This window comes from Lissotriton helveticus, chromosome 12, assembly GCF_964261635.1.
Source record: "Lissotriton helveticus chromosome 12, aLisHel1.1, whole genome shotgun sequence".
Taxonomy (NCBI): domain Eukaryota; kingdom Metazoa; phylum Chordata; class Amphibia; order Caudata; family Salamandridae; genus Lissotriton; species Lissotriton helveticus.
The window spans coordinates 24,436,985-24,457,931 of record NC_136073.1 but is presented as its reverse complement, the minus strand read 5'-3'; the positions used below and the strand labels follow the sequence as shown (position 1 = coordinate 24,457,931).

At 45.8% G+C, this 20,947-nt stretch overlaps 1 protein-coding gene across 1 annotated transcript; it reads left to right on the top strand.

The window, feature by feature from the left end:
- The first annotated feature begins 883 nt into the window (after positions 1–883).
- On the top strand, positions 884–14,159 carry LOC144799904 (transmembrane protein 221-like). Its single transcript, XM_078671517.1, has 3 exons — positions 884–1,164; positions 7,304–7,389; positions 13,606–14,159. The coding sequence occupies exons 1-3, from the start codon at positions 884–886 to the stop codon at positions 14,157–14,159; spliced, it is 921 nt and encodes a 306-aa protein (XP_078527643.1).
- The last annotated feature ends 6,788 nt before the right edge of the window (positions 14,160–20,947 follow it).

Genomic DNA, 20,947 nt, shown 5'->3' with positions numbered 1-20,947 from the left:
ATCCCCCCTCGGAGGGTCACATGGGCTCGGCCGGGCACCAGGAGGAGGCAGGACATCCACCCGGGAGCAGCACGGCGCCGGGGCCCGCTCTGCCTGCTCGACCCCCGGAGGATGAGGAGGGGAGAGGCCCGCACGGCCCGGAGAGAGGGGCAGCCGGAGCGAGAAGAGGAGGCGGGGTCTGAAATCAAGACACGGTGTTAGAAGAACCTGAAATCAGGACACGGTGTTAGAAGAACCTGGCGACGGTCCTCGGAAGAGAGCGAACTTGGACAGCGCGGAATTCATAACTTTGCGAACTTTGAGCGGTCGTTTCGCGAACTTTTACGCATCCTTCCTGCCCTGTGATATCTTTCAATCGGTGGTACATCTGATGCGCAGACTTTGGGCTCTTAACGGCGAATACAGTGGCGTCAGTGTGCCCCACAGCCCCCGTGTGCCCAGGCATTGAAACATCTGTGCCTGGGGGGCTGTCACATGTCCTCCGAGGAGGGCACCCCCGCGCCGGTGCTCGCTGCAGGACTTTCCCGCGCCCCGGCCTTTGTCCTGCCGGCGGACTCTGAGTGGACACTGGCCCTGGAGTGAGGGGCCCGGGGCCTGCAGCTGGGGGGTTGATGCCCTCTTAGCACCTCCCACCTCTGCTCTCCTAGGACTGGACCCTGCCCTGACCCCCTGGCCTTGGCACCGGAGTGACCCTGCAGGACTAACCTGTAGAGAGCCATCAGTCTGCAACACTTGTGCACTTTCCAGAACCTGTGACTGTGCTATTTTCCGCATCTCCTGGACCCGTGACCGAAAGGAGTGTTTCTGTGGCTGGAGTTTGGCACCCTGGTCTGTGTGCCCCCGCCCCCAGTGCTCCCCAGTCCGCACTGGTCCCCGTGCCACCATGCCCCCGGGGTACAGCCAGCGCTCCCTGACCGTGCTGCTGCTCCTGGGGGTGCTGGCCGCCATCATGTCGGTGCTGGCCGCCACCCTGGTCTTCCAGATCCAGGCGCAGCAGGGGGCGGTGAAGGAGGCGCCCCCGCTGCCCCCCGGGGTGCTGCTGCCCGCCTGCACCGGCCTGGCCGCCCTCTGCCTGACGCTCAACGCCTGCTGCGTCATCGTCTGCCTGCTGCATGCCTACTTCAGCACCGAGGTGTGCCGGGAGCAGGGCCCGGGGCCCGAGAGGTGAACACTGCGACCGCACTGCGGCGGGCCGAGCCGAGCCGAGCCAGTGTACTCATAGGGGGTGCAGCGACCCGGGGTGACAGCCAGGGACAACTGAGCTGGGCCCAGCGCCTGCTCAGGGGGTTACACAGGGAGTGGAGAAATGCATAGGGAGGAAAGTCACATACAACATACTGCAGGTGTAGAGTTACACAGGGAGTGAAGAAATACATAGGGAGGAAAGTCACATACAACATACTGCAGGTGTAGAGTTACACAGGGAGTGGAGAAATGCATAGGGAGTAAAGTCACATACAACATACTACAGGTGAAGAGTTACATAGGGATTGATGAAATATATAGGGAGTAAAGTCACATACTACAGGTGTAAAGTTACACAGGGAGCGGAGAAATGCATAGAGCAGATCACAACATGATAGTACATGCGTACAGTACACAGGTGGTTTACATACCATTCTTCTCCCTGTAGTAAAACACAGTGCTGGATTTTACAGTAGGCCAGACAGGAGTACAGGTACATAGGGAGTGGTGAAATGCATAGGGAGTAAAAAAGTCACATTACAATATAGAACAGGCCTACAGTTACACACACCATCCTTCTACCTGTAGTGAAACAGTGCTGAATTTGACCGTAGGCCATCCAGGTCTACAGTTACATAGGCAGTCGTGAAATGCATAGGGAGTAAAGTCACATTACAGCATTCTACAGCTGTACAGTTACACAGGTGATTTACACACCATCCTTCTACCTGTAGTAAAACACAGTGCTCATTTTTACCATAGGCCAGCTAGGTCTACAGTTACATAGGTAGTGGTGTAAGGCATAGGTAGTAAAGTCAAATTACAACATAGTACATGCGTAGAGTTACACAGGTGGTTTACATACCACCATTCAACCGGTAGTAAATCCCAGTGCTGGATTTTGCCGTAGGCCAGACAGGTGAACAGTTACATAGGCGGTGTACAATGTATCTTTCTATCTATAGTAGAACACACAACACAGTCGCATGTGAAGTTTGTATAGGCATAGCTAGAGGAGCTTGGGGTACAACTGTACTCACTGTATATATAGGGAGGCTTTGGGTACCGCTCTACTCCCTATATATAGGGAGAACTGGGGTACCGCTGTACTCCCTAGATATAGGGGGGCTTGGGGTACTAACGTAGTGTCTATTTATAGAGGGGCTTGGGGGTACAGCTGTAGTTCCTTTAGGTTGGGGGTACAACTGTACTCCCTAGGGAGTCTTGGGGATCCACTGTTCTCTCTATATATAGGGATGCTTGGGGTACCATACTCAATAACCTTCCCTGGATCCCATTGGCCAGCTCCTCCTTTGGGGGTTCTGCTAAGCAGATGGAAGTAGTTACTATAAACACATCCACCTTCGATGACGAAGAAGGTGCTTTGGTTGCTCCTCAAGGAGAATTTAGGAGTGGACTCAACACTGAGTTTGCGGTGGTCTTGGCACTGGGTGGGTCAGAGGGGCTGGGTCAGAGGGGGTCTCTCCTCCTGGGGTTCATGGACCTTTAGTTGATCGTTCCATGTTTGTCGATTGGCTATCTGCTGTAGGTATCGGAGATAAAGCGCTATATTGGCATGCCTCGTATGGGCTAGCGCTTGTAGGATGGCGGAACTGTTGTCTGAATGGTTGAATGTGCATGATGTGGTGGTCAGGAGGGGGTTCATGGGGACGCCTGTGTGATCTGTCCAGTCCAGGGGTGGGGGTTGGGTGGGAGTAATGTTAATTACACCAGAGTAATCAGAGTAACTTTGGCAAATAATTTACCGTTATTAATGTAATTACACCTACTCGCATAATTAAGAGTAATTTGGGGGAAAAATCCTATATTGAGAGCACATTTATCGAATGTGAGTGGCTACTCACACTGCTGTTTATGTCCTGTTGCATTTATTGCTATTTTCTTATTGCAAAATGCAACCTCACATTCATTTTGTGCGCTACAGAGTATTTTGCACTAAGAAACTTGGGCTAAATGCCGGGAGTAAGTTGGGGAAAAATCCTAACCACATGCACATTTATCGACAGCAATCGCCTGCGCGCGCTGCTATTCATGTGCTATAGCATTTAGCGCTATTTCTTAGTGCAAAATGCATCATCATGTAGGTAAAGCCGCGTGACTGCACTACATGGAATTACGAGATTTACGCCCACCCCTAGTACTGGGAGGCAGCAGGATATGAAGGTGAATACGAAGCTATGGGTCCTGGGCGAGACATGCTACCTGATATCTTTGGGTACTGGCAGGCCCCCTGGAAGTATACAATTGTGCGGCTGCAGCGATGTACGCATACTTATAGATTTGCCGATTTCCAACATAATTCATCATCTCCTGCATAATCTGCTGATTTTAACAAAAAAAAAATTCTACCTCAAACAGTTCAAAAGTTACAAAAAATGTAGCAACACGTGTTGCAGCGCAGAGGAAGTCCTTTTAGCAAATGTACCCTGGCCACCTTTCTGTTGCTTAATGCTATATTTGTGTTAAACGGGCACTAAAGAGGTGCAATTTATACCCAGTCAGTGTTACCAATTTAAAAAATGCTGAAAAAATGAAGTAATACTGTTACAAAATTATGCAGCATATTGGCTTTTTCTGGCTGCATAATTTACTCAGTCCTGCCGCATAATTTGGCCCTACCCTGCCACATAATTCCAGTGGCCCTGGCAGTCGATGAGTGCTTCTAGGTGCCAACAATGCATTTGGAGACTGTGGGTCACCTCACCCCACACCTGACACTGAGGGTTCACTGGCACTGAAGGCGGGGTGGACAGGCCTGCTTGAAGTTACTCAGAGACAGTAACACATTCCAAAGCTGTGATGCATACTGCTGTCACACTCGACGGGGGAGTTGTTAAAATTCTGCAGCTGCAGGTGTGGCATTCGCACCTGGGTGGTGTGACGTCACACTGCCTTCTGGAGGCGCTGGCACCAGGTTCTTGATAATACCATATATTTGGCAAAGAGGTTCGGCTGAGATTCTCAACTCCTGAGATGTGGGACACACACAGGTATGTTGTGCATGAATGTGCCCTCAACAGGTGTGTGGGAAGATGGAGCCGCCTCTAGGCGCTTTCCTGCAGAGCCGCCAGTCTCTGCCAGCTTCGGGGTGCATGTATTTACTTTACCGGGACGCCCCTTTGCTGGGGCAGCTGTGCGCTATACAAGTCCTGATAACATAACATACATAGATTTTGGTGCTAATGCAGCTGGGTTCTGGTTCACCTGTCTCTCCAGTGGTTCTGGTTCACCTGTCTCTCCAGTGGTTCTGGTTCACCTGTCTCTCCAGTGGTTCTGGTTCACCTGTCTCTCCAGTGGTTCTGGTTCACCTGTCTCTCCAGTGGTTCTGGTTCACCTGTCTCTCCAGTGGTTGTGGTGTTGCCTGGCTCCTACACTTACGTGCGAAGTCAGACAGGGGTGTGTGAGGGCACACTCATGGGTGAGCAGACCAGAGTCTGGGATGCACTCTTCCCTTTCAGAAGCTGGCTGAGTTTTTAGGACCCGACCCAGTCCTCTCCACGGGCACCCAGCGAGCTCTTCACCCAGCCTTGCATCCCTAACAATCCTCAGCCATAGGCATTCTAGAATGCTGCTCTCTTCAATGACGCCTGGTTGGGTTTGATAGCTGTAGTGACATCATTCACCTGATGGACTGTTTAAAAGTTAATATCTGTTATCAAGTTTTCTCCAATATCTTTCTCGTCATCTGGTTGACTGCAGCACTACTCGCCAGGTTCAGAAGCCAGTTATATATGTTGCAAGGTTACATCAATGCTATTTCTATAGTACATGTTCTTATTTATTTATTTAGAAAGTTTTATATAGCGCGAACATGACCACCGAGGGTATCAGAGCACTTTACAGATTATGCATCATAAGGGTATAATACAGATTATGCATCAAACGGTATAAACCTACAAAACACTAGGGATGTATGACGTTACAGCGCACACTTTTACAACGCATACCTTTACAACGCATTTTTTACAACGCAACATCCATTACAACGCATTCCATTACAACGCATGCTATTACAACGAAATTTTAAAAACTACATTTACAACGCATTCCATTACAACGCATAATACCTTTACAATGCACACCATTACAACACATAACATTACATTGCATGTTTGGTAAGTGTTGGATAGTGTAGGGGTAAAAATTACTATTCTAACTCCAGGGGGTGCAACAGTAGGGTAAATGTTGGATAGTGTAGGGGTAAAAATTACTATTCTAACTCCAGGGGGTGCAACAGGAGGGTAAGTTTTGGATGGTAATGTTATGCGTTGTAATGGTATGCGTTGTAATGACTGAGTTGTAATGACACGCGTTGTAGTGGTGTGCGTTGTAATTGCATGCGTTGTAATGGATGTTGCGTTGTAAAAGTTTTGTTGTAATGGTAGTGCATTCTAAAAGTTGCGTTGTAAAGGTTGTTTCCCAAACACAAGCATTGCTTCAGTGAGGTTGGGTAAGGCCCGGGAGACTGCATTCAGTCTTCTGATTTTGGACATTATTTCTTCCATATGTTGGACTTATGTTCGTTACATGGCCTCCATATAGGGGGTTTTGTATTGTCACCCTGTGGTGCCCTGGACAGTTTTAGAGGGACTCACCCCTACTTGCTTCATGGCATGGATTTCCCTCTGTTTCCACAGTGTGGCAAAAACTGCACCAGCTCTAATGCAAGAGCCAAGGGGCAATATAAAACACATGCGTTATTGTAATGGTAAGAAAGTGAAACACTGACTTTAGAAGCACCAGGAGAGAAGCCTCCCCCACTCTCTCATCCAAAGGCCCTTCAATGGGCCTGTCAGCGGCAAGTGACTACCCATAAATCTGCATACATTACCCTTTTGCTCCATTGTGTCGGCCATGTTTGAGTGGTGTCTTTCTGGAGAGGCCTGCTCTCGCGGGCTCATTAGCCTCGCCGCTCACGTCGGCCCTGTCGTTCCCACGTCCCCTGTCTGTCACACTGAATTACTGGCCTACATTTCTGTGGCTTTGGTGAATATACTGGGTAGAGAGTTGCACAAAAGCTGATCGCTGTTCGATTGTGCGACACCGCAACAAAACAAGCTGCTGCTCCGCTGTCCTAGGCAGTGGTGCCAGAAACTACAGCTGATGCAGAAGGGGTTCAGAATTCCCAAAAGTGTATTTCATTGGAAACCCCTTCATACACAGGTGTTAGTAAAAATATTCTGTGTGCAATAGTTTCATGAGAATTTTTAATCTTTGTCTAATGTTGACACCTTTTACGCAGGTCTGACCTGGAGAAAAACAAGTCTTTTTTTTTTTTAATATCACATCATGTGGTTAGTAATGAAAAGAACTGGTTTGGGGGCCACTGTCTTAAATAGTTATTTTATTGGTGGTAAGGATGCACGCACCAATTTCCGTTGAGATGGTACAAACCTGTTTTAAAAAGGAAGCGTGGAGTGTGGCCATCCCAGGAATTGGCTACTTTTAAGATTGCATGATCTTTTTTGCACCTGCAGTTTCTTACAAACATATCTCCTGTAAAGCACAGGATTTCGAGTCAGGTTCTAGTCCCATGGGTCCAGGTGACGCTACGTTACCATAGATACCAGTTGATGGACCTTTGGTGGATGGGGTTGGACGTCTCGCTAATGATGCACCACGATATGTTCTTGAAACAGCAAATGTTTTCTCTAATCTCTGACTCGTTAGTTATTCCTTCCTCCTGAAGAGAGTGCAGTCTCTGTCGGATGGTTGTCGGCCCATCTTCTGATGGTTGAGCGCCGGACCAACAACATTGTCCTTGGCATCATCTTCAGGGCTCCACGAAAACTTCAACGGACCATTTCTTGGCCAAGAAATAGTTGTACTATCTTACAGTCAAATATGTAGCTGCCTTATCCATTCTATAGGGGGTGCTGTGGTCCCTAATGTGGTTAGAATGGAGCGGTGACATTTGTAAAACAGGGACCCTCCACGCCGCTGCATAGTCCACCGGCACCACCTCCCCACAGCGACCAGTTCCAAGTATATGCCACAGACCACTTAGTTTTTAGCTTTATCATTATATCTGAGAAGGGAAACAGAACTAAAAAAAACAAAAATAATTATGTTTTTCTTCTTTGTTTCAATGTTTTAGGGGCGACTGGTTCCTTTTGGACACTCGTATTATTCGACACGTAGCGGTTGGTCTCTTCTGCTTCGGCGTGGCTGTGTATTTGGCAGGTAAAAGTTTGTTCATTTCAAAGACTTGCACTGTACAATCCCTTTCAAACCAAACAAGAGATGTCTGAGTGGTACTGGGCATGGAGAAAGATGTCCACGTTTACCGGTGGAGAAAGACGGCCACTCTTTGAGACTGACCTCAAGAAAGCAGGATGAGACATCGTTCCATTTACTCCGATGAAACACAGTTGTCCGTTTAGAAATACCGGATTGAGGCATATCCACCGGTGTCCCTACATATAAGCCCATATCTCGATGAACACCAAGGAACCTATTTCCTTTATTGCTTATAGTTTCTAAATTCCAAAGATTCTTCTGCACAACATCAATTAAAGGAGCCTTTCAGTGAAGAGAAAAAAAGGCAGTTCCATTTAGCCACTCCTACACCACCCACAATTCCTAAGAGAAGGGATTCTAGAGTTTGTCTTTTATTGACGATGTCTGCTTGGGTTCTGGACCGACTGAAGCATTACTCTTCCGTTAAAGGCCATTTACACCTGTCTCATTAGTTTGTTACTGATCTTGTAAAATTTATCAAAGAATGACCAACTTAATTGGAAATTTCCCCCAGTAGAAAATTCACATCTTCAAAATTTTGTATCCGCTAAATCGTAAAGGTACATTTTTCAAAAAATCTCTTTCCTTCCTTTAGTAATATATTAGATAACATCCTACACTGTTCACACCCCGGGTAGCTAGAAATATACATTCTTTGGGATTTCTATGTTCTAATGATCTCTGAGGTTTCATTGTAAGATTTGCCCTTCTAGAGATAAGCAACATTCTCAAAAATTGCTTCCTCTGTCTCCATGAAGATTAGGACACAACGTCTTGAAGTTAGTGAAATTGCAAATTTTCATTGCATACATTTGCCAGATAATACAATACAAAAAATTGGATTTGCAAATTTAGTATTCATAAAAAACTACTACTAAATAAATGTAAAGTTAAAGTTACTTAGTAGTTGCTAGATAAATTTGGCCACCTATCCTGTTGGGCAATATTTTGTTTTGCCGGATAGTAAATGCTGTACGTCATCTCCTCGTCTCAACGTATTAACTCTTCAACTGGTCCCCCCTATGGTGATCTTCCAAGGCCATCTTGAGCACATGGTGGCCATTTTCAGATCTTGAAATCCCTATGCTTTGTTTTTTGCTGTAGATGGTGTCAAGAATAAACCACAAAAGTTAACTACTGAACCCACCGCCTCGTCTGAAATGTATGTGCACCCAGATTAAATCTGGTCAGAACTGCATTCTGTAACACTGCTTTTTATTTAGCAGTGCTGATCAAAAACCCTTTTATGTCTCTAAAATACTTCCAAACTGTGTAAATTGAGGTGCGCTCACACTCTAAGCTCACATAATACAGGCAAAAATCCTAGTAATAAGCTCTGCTTTTGGTTTGGTTTTTAATACCTTTTTTTAAAAGTTAAGGCCTCTGTTTCCAGTTATCGTTGCATACTTTTCTACTCCGTTCTTGCTGGCCGTATTGTGAGGGTCAGCTGCTTTCCGCTATTCTATGCTGATCTTAGAGGGGAGCAGAAATTTAGCAGGCCATTGCTTATTTGTAGAATTTTGTAGATTCAGGCTTTCAGGTTGAATAACATAAACCCGGGGCAAGGTGCACGATGAAAGTGGCCACTTTAAGAGATTGCAAAAACAACATTTGATGGACAGAATGCAGAACAATCATACATTCACCCCAGTACAGAGATCTGGGCCTAAATCCATGGTTTTTTTGCACCCCACACCACCCAGTTCAGACATGGCCATATGCAAATCAGCTCTGACCCTGTGCCTCATGGGAACAGTCCAGCCCGAACTGCCAAGCCATGTCTTTCCTGGACCGGAATCAAGCATCCTAGGACCGGTTTCTGGCTATCAGCCCTCATCAGCCTGGATAGCTTAACTCCAGTGGTGTGAAGAAGTGTGAAGATCTTGTTTGTTTCCCTTGAAGAGATTGCACATTGCGGACCGACTTTTGCGGCCAATATTTTCTATTGTAAATTAACCTACGTGTTAATAGGTCAGTTCACATAATAACACCTTCCAAGGTGTCGCAGAATGACCTGCCTTTTTAATATTCATTATGGAGGCCACAATTTGAGACCCTGTGCATTTTGCTACAATCAGAGGTATGGTGGCCTGCATGGGACAGAATACCATCACCCATGCAATTGCATTCCCTTGAGAAAGTCAGGCTGCTTTAAAAAAAAAAAAAAAAATCCATTTTGGAAAACCTCAGTGAGGGCAGGCAGGGCTCCTGTGGCCCCCCTAGAAGATGCCACCCAGATTATAAAAGGTGAAAGGGTGCAACAGGTTCTCCTCCCCTTTGTAAATCAGTCACCACATCCACTCATGAATCGGTGAGTGATCAGTCGTTTGTGACTCAAATGACAGTCAGAAACCATTAATTCATAGGTTACCGATTAGCAATTTGGAAAGAACGCCAATAACATCCTAAATTGCGATTTGATAATTATTCCGAAACGCATTTTGCGATTTGGAAATACTTCTCTGAATCGCTCTCCTTATATTGATTCCAAGCCCCACACATCCAGTGCACGTGGCTCCAGTGCTTGATACTGGCTGTTTATGTACCTGAAGCCCCTCCTACTGACTGTCCACATGCCCAAAGCCCCTCCCCCTGCCTGAGCTACAAGCTCACCCACACTAACAGTGTTTGTTCATCGGCGACTACCTCCTACGTTGCCGGCCAATGTGCCCCAGGCCCTCACACTGCCTGTTCATGTGTCAAAAGCGCTCACAGACCTGTACATGTGACCCAAGCCCTCACAGTCCCTGTATATGTGACCCAAGAGCTTAACACTCCAAGTACAAGTTCAAAGTGAAGGACACTGCCTGGACACAGGCACCAAGTCCTCACTGCACCTCTCAATGTGCCCCAAGTGCTCACACTGCCTGTACACATGCCGCAAGCCCTCACACTGCCTGTACACATGCCGCAAGCCCTCACACTGCCTGTACACATGCCGCAAGCCCTCACACTGCCTGTACACATGCCGCAAGCCCTCACACTGCTTGTCCATGTGCCGCAAGCCCTCACACTGCTTGTCCATGTGCCGCAAGCCCTCACACTGCCTGTCCATGTGCTGCAAGCCCTCACACTGCCTGTCCATGTGCCGCAAGCCCTCACACTGCTTGTCCATGTGCCGCAAGCCCTCACACTGCCTGTCCATGTGCTGCAAGCCCTCACACTGCCTGTCCATGTGCCGCAAGCCCTCACACTGCCTGTCCATATGTTACAAGCCCTCACACTGCCTGTCCATGTGCCGCAAGCCCTCACACTGCTTGTCCATATGTTACAAGCCCTCACACTGCCTGTCCATGTGCTGCAAGCCCTCACACTGCCTGTCCATATGTTACAAGCCCTCACACTGCCTGTCCATGTGTTACAAGCCCTCACACTGCATGTCCATGTGTTACAAGCCCTCACACTGCCTGTCCATGTGTTACAAGCCCTCACACTGCATGTCCATGTGCCGCAAGCGCTCACACTGCCTGTCCATGTGTTACAAGCCCTCGCACTGCTTGTCCATGTGCCGCAAACGCTCACGCTGCTTGTCCATGTGCCACAAGCCCTCACACTGCATGTCCATGTGCCACAAGCGCTCACGCGGCTTGTCCATGTGCCACAAGCGCTCACGCTGCTTGTCCATGTGTTACAAGCCCTCACACTGCTTGTCCATGTGCTGCAAGCCCTCACACTGCTTGTCCATGTGCCACAAGCCCTCACACTGCTTGTCCATGTGCTGCAAGCCCTCACACTGCCTATCCATGTGTTACAAGCCCTCACACTGCTTGTCCATGTGTTACAAGCCCTCACACTGCTTGTCCATGTGCCACAAGCCCTCACACTGCTTGTCCATGTGCCACAAGCCCTCACATTGCTTGTCCATGTGCCACAAGCGCTCACACTGCTTGTCCATGTGCCACAAGCGCTCACGCTGCCTGTCCATGTGCCACAAGCCCTCACACTGCTTGTCCATGTGCCGCAAGCCCTCACACTGCTTGTCCATGTGCCACAAGCGCTCACACTGCTTGTCCATGTGCCACAAGCGCTCACGCTGCCTGTCCATGTGCCACAAGCCCTCACACTGCTTGTCCATGTGCCGCAAGCCCTCACACTGCTTGTCCATGTGCCACAAGCGCTCACGCTGCCTGTCCATGTGCTGCAAGCCCTCACGCTGCCTGTCCATGTGCCACAAGCCCTCACACTGCTTGTCCATGTGCCGCAAGCCTTCACACTGCTTGTCCATGTGCCGCAAGCCCTCACACTGCTTGTCCATGTGCCACAAGCGCTCACGCTGCCTGTCCATGTGCCGCAAACGCTCACGCTGCCTGTCCATGTGTTACAAGCCCTCACACTGCCTGTCCATGTGCCGCAAATGCTCACGCTGCCTGTCCATGTGTTACAAGCCCTCGCACTGCATGTCCATGTGCCGCAAACGCTCACGCTGACTGTCCATGTGCCTAAAGCACTCACGCTGCCTGTCCATGTGCCACAAGCGCTCACACTGCCTGTCCATGTGTTACAAGCCCTCACACTGCTTGTCCATGTGCTGCAAGCCCTCACACTGCCTGTCCATGTGTTACAAGCCCTCACACTGCCTGTCCATGTGCCGCAAGCGCTCACGCTGCCTGTCCATGTGTTACAAGCCCTCACACTGCCTGTCCATGTGTTACAAGCCCTCACACTGCTTGTCCATGTGCTGCAAGCCCTCACACTGCCTGTCCATGTGTTACAAGCCCTCACACTGCCTGTCCATGTGTTACAAGCCCTCACACTGCTTGTCCATGTGCTGCAAGCCCTCACACTGCCTGTCCATGTGTTACAAGCCCTCACACTGCATGTCCATGTGCCGCAAGCCCTCAGGATGTCTGTCCATGTGTTACAAGCCCTCACGCTGCCTGTCCATGTGCCGCAAGCGCTCACGCTGCCTGTCCATGTGTTACAAGCCCTCACACTGCATGTCCATGTGCCGCAAGCCCTCAGGATGTCTGTCCATGTGTTACAAGCCCTCACGCTGCCTGTCCATGTGTTACAAGCCCTCACGCTGCCTGTCCATGTGCTGCAAGCACTCACGCTGCCTGTCCATATGTTACAAGCCCTCACGCTGCCTGTCCATGTGCCACAAGCGCTCACGCTGCCTGTCCATGTGCCGCAAGCGCTCACACTGCCTGTACATGTGCCGAAAGCGCTCACGCTGCCTGTCCATGTGCCGCAAGCGCTCACGCGGCCTGTCCATGTGCCACAAGCGCTCACGCTGCTTGTCCATGTGCCACAAGCGCTCACACTGCTTGTCCATGTGCCACAAGCGCTCACACTGCTTGTCCATGTGCCACAAGCGCTCACGCTGCCTGTCCATGTGCCGCAAGCACTCGCGCTGCCTGTCCATGTGTTACAAGCGCTCACACTGCTTGTCCATGTGCCACAAGTGCTCACACTGCCTGTCCATGTGCCGAAAGGGCTCACGCTGCCTGTATACATGCCACAAGCCCTCACATTGCCTGTCCATGTGCCGTAAGCACTTACACTGCCTGTCCATGTGCTGCAAGCGCTTGCACTGCCTGTCTGTGCCTCAAGCGCTCACACTGCCTGTCCCTGTGCCGCTAGCGCTGCCTGTACATGTGTTACAAGCCCTCACACTACCTCTTTATGTGTCTGTAGTGCTTGACACTGCTCGTCCATGTGCCCCTTTCCGTCACACTGCCTGTCCATGTGCCACAAGCGCTCACGCTGCTTGTCCATGTGTTACAAGCCCTCACACTGCTTGTCCATGTGCTGCAAGCCCTCACACTGCCTATCCATGTGTTACAAGCCCTCACACTGCTTGTCCATGTGTTACAAGCCCTCACACTGCTTGTCCATGTGTCACAAATTCTCACACTGCCTTTCCGTATGCCCTAAGCCCTGACGTTGCCTTCACGTGTGCCACAAACCCTGAAACTGGCTATCCTTGTGCCCTAAGCCCTCACACTGCCCCCATGTGAAAACAGCCCTCAGACGGCCTCTCAATGTTTCTCTAGTGCTTGTCACTGTTTGCTCATGTGCCCACATCTCCTCCCATGACCAGTCCATGTTTTGAATGCACGTACAGCTAGTAAGGACTGTGTACAGTCACGTTATGCAGGACATAAAACGCACCCCCTTGGCCTCTAGAGAACTGATGCTGTTTTTTTTGTCTTCCAGCCCTGTCCATCTACATGTTACTTCTCTTCGAGATGGAGACTGGCGTCACCAGTGCCTGCATCCTGTCCTCCGGGATACTCGTCCTTATGCTCACGGTCACCCACGCCATCTTTAAGGCCTCCCAGGCTCGGCGGCGAGGACACAATCAACTGGCCAACACTATGTACGAGAACGACTCTGCACACGGAAGCGAGACCCCGGCCAATGGCCTCAACAACATAAAAGAAACCCCAAAGCCGAGACCTCGCCCGGAGATCCACAGAGAATTCTCCTATCCACCATACATCGAGAAGGCACAGCCCACCTCACCCGTACTCAGCGACGTGACATCCGCAAGTAGCCACGGGACGGTCCCCCATGGGACGGTCCCTCGCCACCAAAGCAGCATGACTGAGAAAGATGGCTACACCATCCCACGCATGCACCGCACTTTGTCGGCCGAGTCGGGGCTGCTGCAGTCCCACAGTATGCCCTGGAATGGGATCACCCAAGAGATGCGGACCATGGTAGGGCGTAAACAGGGCGCCACAGCCAAGGACTCAACTTTAGTCTAACGAATAGCAGCGTTCCCCTCGATCACCTGGTCGAAGGACCGGACAGAAGACTTGAGCCTGAAGCAGAACTCTATATGCTCCTATGTTCCAACAGCACCAGGTCGTCTTACGACAATAACATTGTGGGGTGCTTGCATTTACTGCAAGTGTACCTTTAGTACAAGTGCAAGACTTCTGGCTTAAACAAGCTGCACAAAATATCCTATAAGTCCATGGACATGTAAATCCGCCACGTTCGTTGCAGATGTACAAAACACCGGTGTTCGAATATAGTTGAGCGAAACTGCATTCTTGTATATACAAGTGCAAAAATCCCTAATAGTAGTCAGATGAGCAAAAACTGCCTGCTTGTGCACACAGGTGCAAACACCCTGTAAGGACATGGAGGTGTAAAACTGCTTGCTTCTACAAAGACTTGATAAAAACATCCTATTAGTACATAGATGAGCAAAACTGCCCGATTATACCTGGATGCGTAAAACTCCCTATTAGAACTTTGATGAGCAAAACTGACCACCTGCACACTGGAATGCAGTGCAGGCTGTTACTAGGTAGATAAATTCAACCACCTGCTGCCAGATAATCTGCAAAACATCCTGTGAGGACGGAAAATCTAACACTATAGTTAATAGATTTAAATCTACTACATCTACAGCAATTGATGAGCAAAGCAGACTTAATACACAGACCTGAGAGCATCTTAAGAGTATCGAAACCTGCAGAACACCCACCTTGAACTCCGACGGACAAGCCCATTGGCTGATTTAAATGGGGTGAACGGTGGAAGTCGGCTGCAGAAGCGGGTTCCAGGAGGCTCTGTCCACCTCCGCTCCAAGCAGCCTGTACCAGAGCTTTTGACTTATGGCAGTAAAGAATCGTGAGCTAAGGCATCAGTGATTGGTTGCTTAATAGAAATCTTTCAATAAACGGGTCTTCTGCTAATTTCCTGTTTGTGAAGTTTATTGGAGGAGGCCTTATAGAAAACAAAGTAACTTGGAACACTTCAGAAAAGTGATTTCAGTCGCACAGATAAAGCAATCGTTATCGACATAAACATCTGATCTATTTCTTAACACATTTATTATAGCCCTGAGTGGAACAGGGTGATCCCATTTTTTAGAAGGAGTAATCAAGTTTCTTTGAATGCAGTAATCCGGTTTCTTTGAATGCAGTAATCCTGTTTCTTTGAATGCAGTAATCCGGTTTCTTTGAATGCAGTAATCCGGTTTCTTTGAATGCAGTAATCCGGTTTCTTTGAATGCAGTAATCCGGTTTCTTTGAATCCAGTAATCCGGTTTCTTAGAATGCAGTAACCAGAATTCCTAGAATGAGGTAGCCAGGTTTTATTATGCAGTAACAAGGTCTTAGAAAGCAGCAATCAGATTTCTTAGGAAGCAGTAGTTGGGTTTCTTAGAATGCATTATTCAAGTTAATTAGAATGTAGTAATCAGATTTCTGAACATGAAGTAATCCGGTTTCTCATAATGCAGTAACCAGGTCTTAGAATGCAGGGACCAGGTTTCAGTAATTGGTTTTCTTAGAATGCACTAATCAGGTTTCTTAGAATGCATTTATCAGGTGACTTTCTTTGAACTCAGTAATTAGGTTTCTTAGAATGCAGTAACCGGGTATCTTAAAATGCAGCAATCTGGTTTCTTAGAACTCAGATTTAAGATTTCTAAAAATGCAGTAATCCGGTTTCTTACAATGCAGTAAACATGTTTCCCGGAGTGCCGTAATTTAGTTTCTTGCAATGTGACAAACAGGTTTCTTAGAATGCAGGCACCAGCTTTCTTAGAGTGCAGAAATCTGGTACAGTAATCGGGTTTTTTAGAAGGCAGTAACTGGGTTGCTTAGAATGCAGTAACACTGATCCAGTTTCTTACAATGCAGTAACCGGATTTCATAGAAAGCAATAATCAGGTTTCTTAGAGTGCAGTAAACAGCTGTCTTTATACTCAATAATTTGGTTTCTTAGAATGCAGTAACTGGGATTTTTAGAATGCTGTAACCGGGTTTCTTAAATACAGAAAACAGGTTGATCAGAATGCAGTAACCAGGTCCCTTCGAATACAGTTACCCAGTTTCTTTGAATGCAGTAATCAGCTTTATTAAAATGCAGTAAACATGTTTCATTAAAATGCAGTAAACTTGTTTCTTTCAACTTAGTAATGTGGTTTCTTAGAATGTAACAACCAGGGTTCTTAGAATGCAGTAAACCGCTTTCTTTGAACTTAGTAATTGGGTTTCTTAGAATGCAGGAACTGGGTTTCTTAGGACCCAGTTACTCGATTTCCTGGAATGCAGTTACCAGGTTTCTTAGAATGCAGTAATCAGTTTTCTTACAATGGAATACCAGGTTTCCTTTTATTCAGTAATCAGACTTCTTAGAATGCAATGATCAGGATTTGAGAATACAGTATTCGGATTTCTTAAAATGCAATAAACATGTAATTTGTTTTCTTAGAGTGTAGGAACCAGGTTTCTTAAAAAGCAGTAATCAGGTACAGTAATTGGGCTCCTTAAAATACATTAACGAGGTTTCTTAAAATGCAGTAATCTGGTTTCTTAGAATGCTGCAACCGAGTTTCTTAGAATGCTGCAACCAGTTTCCTAAAACGCAGTAACTGGGTTTCTTAGAATACAGTGACCGGGATTCTCAAAATGCTGTAAACCACTTTCTTTGAATTTAGTAACCCCCTTTCATAGAATGCAGTTACCAAGTTTCTTAGAATGCAGTAATCGTGTTAAAAAAAATGCAGTGACGGGTTTCCTAGAATACAACAATGGTGTTTCTTACCTTTCTTTTAACTTAGTAATTAGGTTTCTTAAAATACGGGAACCAGGTTTCTTACAATGCAGTAATCAACGTTCTTACAATACAGTAACCAGGTGACACAGAATGCAATAATCAGGTTTTGAGAATGCAGTAATCAGGTTTCTTAAAATGCAATAAAATATTCTTTGAGCTTGGTAATTTGGTTTCTTAGAGTGCAGAAACAACGTTTCTTATTAAGCAGTAATCTGGTACAGGAACCACGTTTCTTAGAACGTACTAATCATGTTTCTCAGAATGCAGTAACTGGGTTTCTTATTACACGGTGACCAGGATTCTCAGAATGCTGTAAACAGATTTCTAGAATTAAGTAATTTGTTTCTTAAAATGCAGTAACCCGGTTTCATAAAATGCAGTAATCTGGTTTCCTAGAATGCAGTTACCAAGTTTCTTAAAATGCAGTAGCCAGGGTTCTTCGAATTCAGTAATTGTTTTCTTTTAGAGTGAAGTAACGAGGTTCCTTAGAACACAATAAGCATGTTTCTTAGAATGCAGTAAACAGCTTTCTTTGAACTTAAAAATGAGGTATATTAGATTGCAGGAAACAGATTTCGTAGAACGCAGTTACCAGTTTTCTTACAATGGAATACCGGGTTTCCTTTTATGCAGTAATCAGGTTTCTCAGAATGCAATTATAGGGGTTTGAGAATACAGTAATGAGATTTCTTAAAATGCAATAAACATTTAATTTGATTTCTTAGAGTGCAGGAACCAGGGTTCTTAAAAATGCAGTAATCTAGTACAGTAACCAGGCTCCTTAGAATAATTAGCGAGGTTTCTTAGAATGCAGTAACCAGGTTTCTTAGAATGCTGCAACCAGTTTCCTAGAACGTCCTAATCATGTTTCTTAGAACTCAGTAACTGGGTTACTTAGAAAACTGTGACTGGGATTCTCAAAATGCTGTAAACCGCTTTCTTTGAATTTAGTAACCTCGTTTCATAGAATGCAGTAATCCGGTTTCTCAGAATGCAATTATCGGGGTTTGAGAATTCAGAAATCAGATTTCTTAATATGCAATAAACATGTAATTTGAGTGCAGGAACCAGGTTTCTTAAAACTGCAGTAATCTACTACAGTAACCAGGCTCCTTAGAATAGATTAACGAGGTTTCTAGGAATACAGTAACCAGGTTTCTTAGAATGCAGTAATCTGTTTTCTTAGAATGCAATGTCCGGCTTTCTTGACCGGCTTTCTTAGAATGCTGTAATCAGTTTCCTAGAACGTCCTAATCATGTTTCTCAGAATGCAGTAATTGGGTTTCTTAAAGAAGTGACCAGGATTCTCAAAATGCAGTAAACCGCTTTCTTTGAATTTAGTAACCCCATTTCACAGAATGAAGTAATCGGGTTTCCTAGAATGCAGGTACCAAGTTTCTTAAAATGCAGTACTGGATTTCTTATAATGCAGTAATCGGGTTGATTAAAATGAGGTGCCGGGTTTCCTAGAATACAATAATACGGTTTCTTCCCTTTCTTCAGACGAGTAATTAGGTTTCTTAGAATGCATTAAACAGCTTTCTTTGAACTCAGTAATTAGGTTTCTTAGAATGCGGAAACCAGGTTACTTACAATGCAGTAATCAACTTTCTTACAATGCAGTAACCAGGTGTCTCAGAATGCAATAATCTGGGTTTGAGCATGCAGTAATCAGGTTTCTTAAAATGCAATAAACATGTTTCTTTGAGTTTAGTAATTTGGTTTCCTAGAGTGTAGATACCAAGTTTCTTATTAAGCAGTAATCTGGTACAGTAACCAGGTTTCTTAGAACGACCTAATCATGTTTCTTACAACACGCTGACCAGGATTCTCAGAATTCTGTAAACCGCTTTCTAGAACTTAGTAATTTGTTTCTTAACATGCAGTAACCCAGTTTCATAGAATGCAGTAATCGGGTTTCATAAAATGCGGTTACCAAGTTTCTTAAAATGCAGTACCAGGTTTCTTAGAATGCAGTAATCAGGCTTCTTAAAAAAGCAGTGCCGGGTTTCATTGAATACAATAATCAGGTTTCTTACCTTTCTTTGAACTCAGTCATTTGTTTTCTTGGAATGCAGTAAACAGCTTTATTTGAACTCTGTAGTTAAATTTCTAGGAGTGCAGTAATGGGGTTTCTTGGAATGCAATATCAGGCTTCTATGAATGCGTAATCGGATTTCTTAGAGTAAAGTCACCAGGTTTCTTAGAAAGCAATAATCAGGTTTCTTAGAATGCAGTAAACAGCTTTCTCTGAATTCAGTCATTTGGTTTCTAGGAAAGCATTAACCAGGCTTGTCAGAATGCAGTTACCAAGTTTCTTAGACTGCAGTAGCCATGGTTCTTAGAATTCAGTAATTGCGGTTCTTAGAGTGAAGTAACAAGGTTTCTTAGAACACTCTAATCATGTTTCTTAGAATGCAGTAAATAGCTTTCTTTGAATTCAGAAATGTAGGTTCTTGGAACGCATTAACCAGGCTTCTTAGAATGTAGGTACCAAGTTTCTCAGAAAGCAGTTATCCGCTATCTTAGTATGCAATACTAGGTTTCTTCCAGTAACCGGGGTTCTAAGAATGCAATAATTGGGGTTCTTAGAGTGAAATAACAAAGTTTCTTAGAACGCAATAAAGATGTTTCTTAGAATGCAGTAACCAACTTTCTCTGAATACAGTAATTAGGATTCTTGGTATGCAATACCAGGTTTCTTACAATGCAGTAATCAGCTTTCCTACAATGCAGCATCAGGTTTCTTAGAGTGCAGTAACCGGGTTTCCTAGAATGCAATAATTAGTGTTCTTAAAGCGAAAGAACAAGATTTCTTAGAACACACAAATCATGTGTTTTTTTAGAATGCAATAAACTTTAAAAAAAAAATTATTTAGTAATTAGTTTTCTTGGAATGCAGTTACCAGGTTTCTTAGAGTGCATCAGCCAGGGTACTTAGAATGCAGGAATCCGCTTTCCTACAATGCAGCGCCAGGTTTCTTAGAGTGCAGTAACCGGGTTTCTAAGAATACAGTAACCAGGCGTTTTAGAATGAAATAATTAGGGTTCTTTAAGCGAAGAAACAAGATGTCTTATAACACACTAATCGTGTTTTTTTAGAATGCAGTAAACCGTTTTTAAAATTTTATTTAGTAATTAGGCTTCTTGGAATGCAGTTACCAAGTTTCTAAGGCACACCGGCCAGGGTTCTTAAAATGCAGTAATCAGCTTTCTTACAATGCAGCACTGGGTTACTTAAGAGTTCAGTAACCGGGGTTCTAAGTATTTAAATTGAGGTTTCTATAGTGAAGTAACAAGGTTTCTTAGAACACAGTAATCATGTTTCTCAAAATGCAGGAAACCTGTTTCGTTGAGCTCAGTAATTTGGTTTCATAGAGCGGAGGAGCCCAGTTTCTTAGCGCGCAGGAATCCGGTTTCGAAGAGCACAGGAGCCAGGCTTCCTAGAATGCAGTAATCTGGGACAGTAACCATGTTTCTTCGAATGCAGATATTGTGTTTTTTAAATGTTCCAACAACCAGGTTTCTTAGAATGCAGTAATCCGTTTTCTTAAGATCGAGTTACCAGTTTTCATGCAATGCAGTAATCAGGTTTCTTAGAGTGCAGTGAACATGTTTATTTGAGCTCAATATTTTGGTTTCTAAGAATGCAGGAACCAGGTTTCTTCGAGTGCAGGAACCAGGTTTCTTCGAGTTCAGGAACCAGGTTTCTTAGAATGCAGTAATGTGGTAGAGTAAACAAGCTTCTTAGAATCCAGAAGTTTTAGAAGCCATTAACCTGGGACAGAGGGAGGTAGGTGACAGTGACAGTGAGACAGGAAACTGGACACGAGAGACAGGTGCCAGTGACAGAGAGACCGCTAAGGAGGCACCAGGGACCTAGAGAGAGGGAGACGAGGAGCACCACGGACACCAGAGGGGAACAGTTATAGCTTCTACCATTGGGTTTGAACCCAATGCTTTGGGCTAATTGATA